This window comes from Monodelphis domestica, chromosome 5, assembly GCF_027887165.1.
Source record: "Monodelphis domestica isolate mMonDom1 chromosome 5, mMonDom1.pri, whole genome shotgun sequence".
NCBI classification, from domain to species: Eukaryota; Metazoa; Chordata; class Mammalia; order Didelphimorphia; family Didelphidae; genus Monodelphis; species Monodelphis domestica.
This window is the reverse complement of record NC_077231.1, coordinates 11,681,775-11,694,274: the sequence shown is the minus strand read 5'-3', so window position 1 is coordinate 11,694,274 and position 12,500 is coordinate 11,681,775. Positions and strand designations below refer to the sequence as shown.

The 12,500-nt window shown below is 41.4% G+C and overlaps 1 protein-coding gene across 9 annotated transcripts in view; it reads left to right on the top strand.

The window, feature by feature from the left end:
• The window catches only part of TBC1D22A (TBC1 domain family member 22A), a 387,661-nt gene that overhangs the window by 83,370 nt on the left and 291,791 nt on the right, over positions 1 to 12,500 (top strand). For all 9 annotated transcript variants that reach the window (XM_056797602.1, XM_016425535.2, XM_007502511.2 and 6 more), the window contains exon 7: positions 12,146 to 12,208. In XM_056797602.1, coding sequence (XP_056653580.1) covers positions 12,146 to 12,208 — 63 coding nt within the window. The remainder of the gene's footprint in view (positions 1 to 12,145; positions 12,209 to 12,500) is intronic.

Here is a 12,500-nt window from a genome sequence, read left to right as displayed (position 1 = left end):
TCTCTGTCCCCTGAGCCACCTAGCTGCCCCCTTGGACCATTTTCAACATGTCCCTCTCTCTGGTAAGTTGGAGTAGGGGAGTGACCATATCAGGGGCTCATTCATGAAAGTCAGTGAGTTCTTCTTGAACCACAGTCTTGGACATGGGAAAAGGAATTTGCTTTGTTGGATGCTGAAAGAGTTGATATACTGGGTATGGATGAGTCCTGTACATTTTAACTCTGCCAGTGCCTGAGGGGGAAAATGATGACTATATATGATTTTGTTACTTAGTTCAATATAAACTGAGTTCAGTTATTGTTTCTTGAGTCATTTGATGGACAGTGTTTGTAATGAGAAAAATATTTAAATTTGATTTACAATTCTCAACTCATTTGGCATTTACTGGTGAAATAACATTTCACGGGCTCACTGTGATTGTCATTCACTGTCTACTTGGCGGAAATTAAAAATTGGTTATACTCCAATTAAACCCAAAGGGATGTTTTCCATTGACAGTGCTTAGCTCCTCCCTTGGGTTTCTAGAGTCAGTGGTGTATTCTGTTCAGCTTGCAAATTATTGTCAACACACCAACTTTATAAATTAGACCTAACTTTTTGTCTTGGGTGCTTAGCACATACTTATTAATAATGTGGAATCATTGAGTGATTCTGTTCCTGTGTTATTTGATTGTCATGGTCCAGTTTGTGTCTCGATCCAAAAACTGAAGACAACAGAAGTATTGGTGACCTGAGCCCATTCTCATCTGGGCTGCCACACGCTGAGAAGAACCCAAAGGCCCCTTACAAAGGCAGACTCCCACCAAATGACTTGCTGGTTTGTTTGGGATGAAGCATCACAGACGCTTGTCCTGGGATCTGACTGTCTTGTCACAGTGTTAGAAAATACATCCAAAGTTTGGACTTGGTTTTAGCCTTTTCAGTGAGGTGACTTTTATTTGAGAAGAAATTTGTAGTCAGACAATGATATCCCCTAGAAAAGTGATAATCTAAATATTTAATGGATCTTACAGGAAAATTAATTAAGTACAGGAAACATAAAACTTTATTCAACTACTACAACTGATAATAAAATATATTTCAGTTCCATATTATGGATAATTAGTGAAAATATTTCCAAATTGTTAACTTACTTTTTGTTTTCAGAATAGAAAATATTTTTTCCTTCTTTCTAGCCTTGTAGACTCACAGGATGACAAATTTGGCCAATTTTGCTGCTCCAAGGGAGCCTGTGATTGCTTGGGTCTCCCCTGAGGGCCCACTCAGCCACCTTCCTTTTCCTGATCCTGGGAGCTGTTTGTGCCCCCCCCCCCAGTCTTTTTTATTTTTTTCTTCTTTTTATCTCTCACCTCTTTTCCATTCCCAGTGCCAGGAAAGTTCTAGACAAAATTCTCATTATCTTATGCTGAAGGAACACAGAGCTTTGTAACTAGTCTTTTTTCATTCATTCCTTTTTTTTCCCCTTTAAATTTTAGATGGTTCCAGGCCTGGGATTTTAATATGGAAGCTTCCTGAATTTATCTATACATATATCAGTTGCTCTACTCCCCCTTGGAGTGATATGCACAGTCTGGGTCCCTGAGAACATAAGGGCACAACCTGTAGTTCCAGAGCATGTGTGTTTTAGAAGCAGGTCTTGAACCCAGGTTTTCAGAGTCCCCAACCAGGCCTGCTTTCATTGCTGCCTTTTTTTTCATGCTACTTCTGGCCATATCAGTCCTAACAGTACTTTGTGCACCAAATCCTCTGTCAGATACAATCCAGTGTCCTTACCTGGATTTTTGAGGCCCTGTCTCATCTGGCCCAAGCTTCTGTTTTATAGGGACCTTGAAGGCCATCTCTCCAGACCAGTGATTTCTCACCTTCCCTGGTGTGGTACCTGCATTCTAACAGCATCAGAGGGTTAAATTGGGTGTTGGCTAGCCATTTGTCTTGCTTGTGCCAATGCTGAGAACTCAGAAGTTTGGATCTTTTTGTAAATGTTGCCTTGCTTCCCTTCCAGCAACATTTGACTCTTCCTAACCTTAGGTAATTTGCCTGGTGTGACATAAAACCTTGGAGTCATTTTAATCATTTCTCTTTTGATCATTTGTGGAAAGCTCTTGGATTATATTCTTTGACTACCGAGCACTTGGCCAGTGCCTCTTGGTGTAAGATATTTGAGTCCGTCAATTCTCCTTACTTGTTTGATTCCAAACTTTGTGCTGTTTTAGGATGGCAATATTTTTCTTACTCCACAAATTCTTTCCCAAATTTGCTTTTGTTATTCATTGAAAAGCTTTTTAATGTTCTTTAGTCAAAATTACCTATTTTTTCATGTGATCTTTTTGAAAGGTACCTGATCTCATCCTTTTAACATTTTTTAGTGTAACCTTTTGTAATTAGGTTGTGTCCCTATTTTGACTTTTTTGTGATATGCAATGCAAGCTGTTCATTTAACCCCAATTTTTGCCCAAGAGATTTCCATTTTTCCCAGCAGTTATCATCAGAAAGGGAAAAAAGCCAGTGTCTTTAAGAGTTACATCTGGATAGATGTTAAGGTCTCTTGAAAAAATGCCATTTTATATCAGAGATCAGATGGATTTGAGATGGTTGATGTGGAAACACTTAAATGCAAATTTTATTTTTTGTTCTTCTATGCTAAGCTTTTATTCAGGAGAGAGGCTAGAAATGAGACTTCTTGTTAAAAAAAGAAGAAAATAAAACAGGTCAGGGCTTAACTGAAGGATGGATAGATGAAAGAAAGAAACATTTGCTGAGCCTTTATTATTTTCCAAAGAGTGTACAAAGTGTTGAAGATACAAATAGAAAAAGCAGTCTGAACTCTCATGGAGTTCACCTTTTTTTTCCACTTTATTTAATTAGATGATTTAGAATATTTTTCCATTGTTACAAGACTCATGTTCTTTCCCTCCCCTCTCCCCACCCCTTCCCGTATCTGATGTATAATTCCACTGTGTTCTACATGTGTCATTGGTCAAGACCCATTTCCATATCATTGAGATTTGCACTAGGGTGATCATTTAGAGTCTACTTTCCCAGTCATAGCCCCATCAAACAATGTGATCAAGCACTTGTTTTTCTTCTGTGTTTCTGCTCCCACAGTTCTTTCTCCTAAGTCTCTCAGAATTGTCCTGGATCATCGCATTGTTGCTAGTAGAGAAGTCCATTAGATTTGATTGTACCACAGTGTATCAGTCTCTGTGTACAATGTTCTCCTGGTTCTGCTCCTCTCACTGCATCACTTCCTGGAGGTTGTTTCAGTTCCTGTGGAATTCCTCCACTTTATTATTCCTTTGAGCACAATAGTATTTCATCACCAACATATACCACAGTTTGTTCAGCCATTCCCCAATTGAAGGGCATCCCCTCCAATTTTTTGCCACCACAAAGAGCACAGCTATGAATGTTCTTGTATAAGTATTTTTCCTTATGATGTCTTTGGGGTACAAACCCAGCAGTGCTATGGGTGGATCGAAGGGCAGGCAGTCTTTTAGTGCCCTTTGGGCATAGTTCCAAATTGCCTTCCAGAATGGTTGGTCACCCTTTGCTTTGGGGAAGACAGAGATGAGGGGTGGTGGTGGGGAGACCCTAGGTAGCTCAGTGGATTGAGGAGATCTAGAGAAGAGAGGTCTTGTGTTTAAATCTGGCCTTAGACACTTCTAAGCCATGTGACCCTCACTTAACCCCCATGCTTACTCCTCACTGCTCTTCTGCCTTGGAACCAATGAACAATATTGATTCTAATGTGAAATACTATAAAAATTATTTGACAAAATAAGCAAAGAAGGAATCTTACAAAAGTCTTTTTATGATGCAGATATGGTACTTATTCCCAAGCCAGGAAGATGAAAAACAGAGAAAGAAAACTATAGATCAATCTCCTTAATGAATACAGATGCAAAAATATTAAGTAAAAAGACTACAGCAAATTATCATGAGAATTATCCACTATGATCAGGTGGGATTTATACCAGGAATGCAAGGATGGTTTCATATTGGGAAAATCATCCACATAATTGAGAATATCAGTAATCAAACCAACAGAGATCACATGATTATCTCAATAGATGCAGAAAAAAACTTTGACAAAATACAACACCCATTCCTATTGAAAACACTAGAAAGTATAGGAATAGGGCCATTCCTCAAAATAATAAACAGTATATATTTAAAATCATTAGCCAGTATCATCTGCAATGGAGACAAGTTAGAAGCCTTCCCAATAAGATCAGGAATGAAGCAAGGATGCCCAATATCATCTCTATTATTTACTATTGTACTAGAAATGCTAGGAGTAGCAATTAGAGAAGGTAAAGGTTATTTAGGAAAAAATGGTGAAACCAGTAATTTGGGGGAGAAACTCTTCCAAAGGCTTCTGGTCCAAGTGTGATTGTCTAAGGGAGTGACCACAGCTCCAGGTGACTCTGAAGCAAGAGAGGATACCAGAGAGATACCCCTTGTCTCTTTTTTGGGAAGGATGATGACCCAGCCACAACTCTGTTCAGTAAGAACAAGTTAATACTAGCTTTCCATCTCCTCTCCTCTCCTCTCTTTGATTTGACTCTCCTCTTGGACCATGATCATTTTATCCTTTCTTAGTCCAAGTAGAATTCTCCTTGACTAAGAAAACTGAAACAAAGTTGGAGAACATAGAAAAGACTTTTCCTTGTGGCCTGGTTCTGTCTCCTCCCTAATCTTCCTCTTTCTCCAGTCTTGTAGAAATCTGTCCTTTTTATTGTCTTCAGCAGAAGCTTCCCGTGTAGACTAGGTTTAGCTTTTTGTTTGCCATTATTTGCTAGGACTTTCTCATTGCATTTTTTTTCCCTTTCCAGTTGTCCTATTGAAATCTGAGTTGCTTCATGCATTTTCTTGGAATTACACTTGTTTTTTTTTTTTATTCAAAGATATTTTATTTTCCCAATTATATGTAGTAATAATTTTTAACATACATTTCCCAAAATTATAAGATCCAAACCATCTCCCTCTCTTCTTCTCTTCCCTCTCCCCACTTGGAGGTAGTAAGCAATTTGATCTGGGCCATGCATATATTCACATGCAAAGCATGCTTCCATATTGGTCATAGTTTTAAGATATACTCGTATAAAATTAAAACCCCAAAATAAAACCCTCAATGCGTTGATGTGAAAGATAGTTGACTTTGATCTATACATCCATGTGAGTCTCTATTATAAGTCCTTCAGAATTGTCCTGGATCATTGTATTGCTGAGAGTAGCCAAATTTTCACAGTTGATCATCCAACAATATTGCTGTGATTGTGTACAATGTTCTCCCTGTTCAGTTTATTTCACTCTGAATCAGCTTTTTCAGAAATCATCTTGTTTATTATTTCTTATAGCACAATAGTATTTCATCACCAACATTTACCACAATTTGTTCAGCCATTCCCCAATTGATGGACATCCCCATAATTTCCAATTCTTTGCCATCACAAAAAAAGCTTCTGCAAATATTTTTGTACAAGTAGGTCCCCTCTCCCCGCCTTTAAAAATCTCTCTGGGATATAAACCCAATAGTAGTATTACAGGATTAAAGGTTATGCTCAGTTTTATGGCCTTTTGTGCATAGTTCCTAATTGCCTTCCAAGGTGGTTAGATTTGTTCAGAACTCCTCCAATCACGTGTTAGTGTCCCAATTTTGCCACAGCCCCTCTAACATTTATCATTTTCTTTTACTGTCATATTGACCAATATGATAGGTGTGAGGTTGTATCTCATCACTGTTTTAATTTGTTTTTCTATAATCAAGAGTGATTTAGAACACATGATTATTGGTAGCTTTGATTTCTTTATCTGAAAATTTTGACTGTTTGTTCATTGGGGAATGGATTGGTATTCTAGTTTTTCAAGATGCTCCTTTCTTTTCCTTATCATCTATGATTCATTGTGTAATCCTGTTTTCCACAGCTTCTTGTCTCTCTCAGGTGGACTTAGCTCCTAGCATTTTGGTTCATTAGCTATATTTAATCTTTTGCTGAATCTTCTGAAATATATATTCTCCCAAAGTGTGGAGTGCATGTTAGGTTGGACCAGGCTTTCCTGCTCTTTTTTTGTCACCAGATCTAAGCAGAAGGGGTTACTTACCTCCAATCTTCCCATCATCTCCACTTCAGCAGGCATTTTGCCCTTCTTGGTCAGTCATGCCCGGAATTCTAGTTCATTTCTCTATGTCTTCAAAGAGGCATTGTTAGTAGGACAAGTCAGGTGGTGTGTTCCTCTTCTTTTTTGTTAGGCTGATGAGATCAAACAGCTGTTTAGAGCATGTGGGTCCCCTGGCTATCAGCATCCCTCCTCTGTGACCCCCTGATCAGAGGATCAGTCTTCTTTCATCTTGTCTAATTCTTCCTGCTCAGGTGGTCTCTAGTCTATTCCAGTATTGCTTCTGCTTTTCATCTTTGTACATGTGTTTCATAGCATTAGACACAACCTCTTTCCAGCCTCGTTTTGTCTTCTGAACCTGAGTCTTGTGTGAGTGTCTTCATTTAATGTGCTGCTCCTCCTTTCCTTTTGTCAGTTTCATTCTTTTGAGTCCATTTCACTTGCACAGTGCCATCCACCAAGCATGAGTTCCATCACCAGCACCCTTATAATCAGGTTCACTAGTTCATATTTCTTTGGGCATTGTAGACCATATGTCTTTTCTTTAGATTTAGTTTCTTGCTTATGGTGCTCTTCCTGACTTTTTTCTTCATCACAACATGGTCCGAAGCCCGTTCATTGACACTTTGTAACTTTCAACTGAATTGCCCTGTGAGGTAGTAAGACTGTTTATCAGAAGGTACTCCCAGCTAATTGTCATTAATTACTCGATCTACGTAAAAGATCTCTCATCATTTAGTTGATTGACCAATCCATAAGCATTTATTGGGTGCCAGACACAGGGGTGGGGGAGTGGTACCAAGACAAAAGCCAAACTCTGCCCCGAGGGTCTTTTCCAAGTGGAAATAAGATGTACAAGAAGTAGGAGACAAAATATATAGAAGTCTGTGCAGGGCCATATCATATCGGGGTACACATTCAGTTCCTGGGACTAGGAATCAGGAAAGGCCTCATGTAGGAAGAGATGGGAGTTCATGAAGTCATTGACTCCGAGTGAAGGGATCACCTAGAGGTCATCTTGTCTGAGGCCAGCTCACCTCTGCCAGATGTATGAAGGTCTCAATGAAAAGCCATCCTGCCTTGTACCCTGGCCTGTGTTTGTCCTGACCTTTATGGGATGGAGAGAGAGCGATTGAGGAAGGCAGGAGAAGGGAGGACGTTTGGGATCTGGGGACGAGTAGGAGCAAGGGATGGATGGCCTCGAACGTCTGCCAGGGGCATGGGAGTGAGTCTGCCAGAGCCCCAGCAACAGAGTGAATGAAACTGCCAAGTACACCCACGTCATAGACGAGTCCCTGCCACATCATTTTTCTTCTTAATGTGCTGCACGGCAAATTAAATCGCTCACTTCCAGGATGGAGCAGAGTAATGAAAAGAGTCAATTCTTTTCTATGTTTTAGTGCCCAATGGGATTTTTATTATTATCATTTCAGAGACACTTTTGGAAATTTCCAATCACCCTGAAGAGTTCAGGAGCCTCATAAAGCCTCCTCGGCATTCTCTCCATTAAACAGTTGGTCAAAAATATGAGACTTTTCTTGAGTAGATTTCTGCGACACATGTAGCTCGTTAATCTTTCTAAAAGTTGGAAGTAAAAATAACTTCTCAGATTCTGAGTGCAGGAGGGCATTTTGGGGCAGGCAGCATGTAATGAATCCTGTTATTTGGACATGCTTAATTGGGTGTTAACTGTGGGGACGGCAGTGGGCTGTGTTTTAAGGCCTTTTTAAGTCAGTTATCTTTTCCTCGTAACGACAGCTCTGCGTGGCTAACTGCCAGAGTGTGCGACTGTATTGGTGCCAATGCTGTGCGATATGTGTGTGCAGTTGGATGGGGTGGGGGCAAACTTTGTATGTCATAGAGTTGGGAGATGCTGGGCAGAGAGCCGGCATCTGTTGCCTGGCTCTTATTTCCATTGGAGTTAGTCAGACTGGTAAAAAGAATGAACTATAGCCTTGCCAATTTTGCCTCATATTTTCATACTTTTAAACTTCTGGGTCTAGGCAATATTAAGGTAATTCAAAAGAGAAACAGATCTGTTTAAGAACACATTTCACTGACCCTGTAGTTCCCTTGTTTTACTCTGTAGAGGGTTTGCCTTTTTTGGCCCTCTTGTTTTTGTCTCTCTCTAGCCTCTTCTCTTTTGATTCCTCAGTGTCTTCTGGGGGAATGTTCCACCATTATTTTGAATTTTACTTGTCTTGAGACAGAGCCCATGCCTTCTTCCCTAACTCATTCTGTAGACTTTGTGACTTTAGGTAATTAATCATAACAGGTTTTATTAAATGCCTCTTGTGCCCCAGGTACTAGGCTCAGGACTGGAGATACAAAGACAAAAACAAACCATCTGTTCAGTTATCTCCCTGTGCCCCCAGAGCAGCCATTCCCACCTTGCTCCAAGACCCATCTTTCTTCCAATATTGCTTTAAAAAATCTTGTTGATGGGGGAAGTTGAGTGACTCAGATTGAGAGCCAGGCCTAGAGATGGGAGGTCCTAGGTTCAAATTTGGCTTCAGACACTTCCCAACTATGTGACCCTGGGCAAGTCACTTAATCACCATTGGCCTAGCCCTGATCTTAGAATCAAATACTGTGTATTGGTTCCAAAAACCAATTGATTCTAAGATGGAAGGTAAGGGCTTGTTTTTTTTTTTTAATCTTGTTGATTGTCCTTAGCTTTCTTACAAGTGGAGATGAAATAAGAGGTGGTAGAGATAAAGAACAGGAACATCAGAGCCAGAGAGAGGACTGATTCAGCATTTAAAATATGAATAGTTTCAGAACTCCTGACATTTACTGAGAGCTGAGGCTGGTGAGGAAAGCTAAAACCAGTCAACAAAACTTTTGAAATAATATTGGGGAAATATGAAACAGCAAATTTTCCATGGACCCCCCTGACCCCACCCTCAGCTGAGACCCTTGACTCATTTTATAGAAGAAGTTGAGGCCATTTGTTGTGAATCCTCTCTTTGACCCTCTTCCTCATTTCCATCACTCAGATGCCTTCTACCACTATCTCCTCCTTCACTCTTGTCTTCCATGTTGAGGTGGCCTTATCCCTGACCAAGATGAATGTTTCCACTGGTTCAAGTGATCCCATTCCATCCAGTCTCCTGCAGCAGATGACCCCCTCCCCTCTCTTTCACTTAACTTCAATCACTCCTTGTTGATTGGTTCCTTCTCTGTTGTCTAAAGACATAGCCTTACCTCTGGCATTCTGAACACATCCTCACCTTGATCCTTTCATCCCTGTTCACTATTATCCTATTTCTCTTCTGCCTTTAAAAAGCTCATCTGTACCAGGGGCCTCCACTTTCTCTTCTCACTCTTTTCTTCACTCCTTACAGTCTGGATTCCAACCTCATTATTCCAATGAGACTTCTCTCTCCACAGTGGCCAGTGATCTCTTACTGGCCAAATCCAGTGGCCTTTTTTTCTGTCCTCATTCTCCTTGACCTCTCTGTAGCCTTGGACATTGTGGATCTCTCTCTCCTCCTGGATTCTCTCTTCTCCCTAAGTTTTCAGGACATCATCTCTCCTCATTCTCCTCCTTCTTCTCTGACAACTGCTTCTTTGTTTCTTTTGCTGCATTCTTCTCCAGATCGCACCCTGTAAATCGTAGATGCCCCTCAGGGTCCTTTGCTCTTCTCCTGTTTTGGGGGGGTTTCCTCAGCTCATGCGCTTGGTATATTGGGAACATTCATTCTTTCTCAGAGTTGAACCTCATTTAATTCTTATTAACTGTCTTGTAAGGTCAGTAAGTATGATTATTTTCATAGTTTTATGGGTGTGGAAAGTGAGATCCAGAGAGATTCCTGGACTTGTTGGAAGTCAGATAGTTGTAGGGGTAGAAGGAAGTCTTGGCATCAATGTCGACCATGCCCCAAATTTCTAAGACTTGATTTTGTGCTGTGGAGTGAACCCTGATTTCAGAGTTCTTAGAAGATGCAGACTCCCGTTTAGGTTTTGTCCTTTCCTAGCTTTGTGCCTCCTCTTCTCTGGAGCTCAGTTTTGTCATCTGGAAGACAAAGAAAGAATTTGATGTATTCTGTTTCTTTTGGTGCCAGAATCTGATGGCCGCTGCTCCTTAAACCACCCTATTCTGTCTCTTCCCATTTTCTAGTCATTCACCAGACTTACAAATAATCATTTTGAAGAATTTACTGGCTTTTGTGAGGATGTTCAAAAATGGAGAAAAAGGCTTCCTCCCATGGCACAAGAAAACTCTCAGCACAAAAAACTTGTGTGCTGTCGATGGTTCCACAAGAATTACTCCAGCTCATGTTGGAGGCTGGAAATCAATGTTTACTAATTGCTATGGATTATGTTACTAAAAGACCCAGGGCCTGTTCTCCTCCTAATTGGGAAACTGCTTTTTCCCAGGGTCATCTGAGCACAATGTCTGAATGCTGTCCAGTTAGAAAGGAAGCTAAGCTGACAAGGACCCATACTTAGCTGTGCTTGCCCGCTCTAGGCAGGCTGTGATAGGATCGGAGCATAAAACATGGCCCTAGCCTCTGGGAATTTGTTGTTTTGTTGAAGAGGAGAGCTGACAATTCAGCTTAGTGTGCATTGATGACGTGTCTATTGTGTGTGCCATGTTGTGCCTGTACATCTTAGGGGGGTTTGGGAAAGCTCTCAGGACTGAGACCGAAGAGTGGGTTGACTGCCTGTTCTGCTGCTTCTTAGCTCTTACCTTTCTGGAATTTAATTTCCCTCTTTCTAAAACAAGCTGGTTTAGCCAGGTGATCTCCGAGTGTCCATGTAGCCTCATGTCCCAGTGTCTAACTGAATGCTACCTTTGACCTCAGGATGCTTTTTAATTTCCTTGGGTTTGGTGATACTTGGGAGTTGGAGACACTGCTAAAAAAAGTGGTGTTGTTCAATTGTGTCTGACCCTTTGTGCTCCCATTGGGGGTTTTCTTGGCAGGGATCTTGGAGGTTTGCCATGTCCTTCTCCAGCTCATTTAACAGAAAAGGAAACTGAGCTCAACAAGGCTAAGTGACTTGCCCAGTCACCCAACTATTAAGTATCTGAGGCCACATTTGAACTTGGGTCTTTCCTGACTTCAGACCTGGTGCTCTGGGTATTGTTGTGCCCCCAGCTGCCCTGTTAAGAAAGGACATGGAAGGAGTACTAAGGCCTTGGACTTCTCTAGGTTTTGGGGCTTTCTAATGTATCTGCCTGGTAAGAGTTCTATATGCCATTTATAGTACTGGCCCCATTTTACAGATGAGGAGAGTAAGGTTCCTCCAGCAGGGGGAGGGGGGAAGGAGGGTTGGAGTCAGCCTTCTACCTTCATGTCATAGGCTCCCTGCACTCACTTGGCCCTGTGTGTGTGCGGTAGAGGCTACAGAAAAGTGGAATGAGATAAAGGTACAGAGGATCTGAATCAAGGGATTGCACTTGTGGGCCCTGGACATTGTACCCACAGTCATCTAGAAAGTTAGAGAAATAAAGACAATGTGGGGTAGAGGTGCTAGGGAGGCCTTGGTTCAAGTGCTGCCTCCAACACCTCCTATCTGAGCAGCCCTGGGGAAGTCCCTCAGGCTTGCTGCTGTCTAGGCAACTCCTATGTGGGAGTTCAAGAGGACTTTGGGTTCTCCTCCCCAGCCTCAGCTGGCCATCGTCTGGTAGTGGCTTCCCAGATAGTGTCCAGGTGTGTAGCCATGAAGGGTCCTTCCAGCCAGGACCAAACATTCTGGATCTGTCCATGGAAAACCACTAGAGAAGTGAGCTTGCTGGAAGTTAGAGGCATAGCCATGTCCCCCAGTGAAAGGAGAGCTGGTAAGCAGGATTTAAGGCTTGTTTAGGGCTAGTTAGTTGTTTTGCTCCTTTCCCAGATGTCTAGACTTGGTTTTAAGTCGGGGGATGAAGTGTCAGCCTGATGCCTGTTTGCACAAACTTTCTTTGATGGGGATGATCACAAAGAAGAAGATAGCCCCCCTACAAGGGAAGGGTTCTTTGTGCCTCTGCTGGATGGGTTTGGGGCTGTGCATTAACTCTACTCTTTTACATCCCCAGATTCACATTGACATCCCTCGAATGAGTCCAGAGACATTAATACTGCAGCCCAAAGTGACGGAGGTAAGATGGCCAGCCACAGGAGAGCTCAGTATTTTTATTTTACTGTGAAAGAAACAACATTGATGACGATGATGATAACAATAATAATAATAATAATAATAATAATACCAGTTAGCATTGATATAGCATCTTCTACATGTTGGGCCCTGGGCTATCTATCTGATCTTCATAACATGCTGTGAAGGAGAGGATATTTATTATTTTCAACACTTTTGTAAATGAAGAAGTAGAGGCAGATACAGGTCAACATGACAGGAAGTGAGACCAGGTTGGAGCTCAGGCTTTAAGTCTA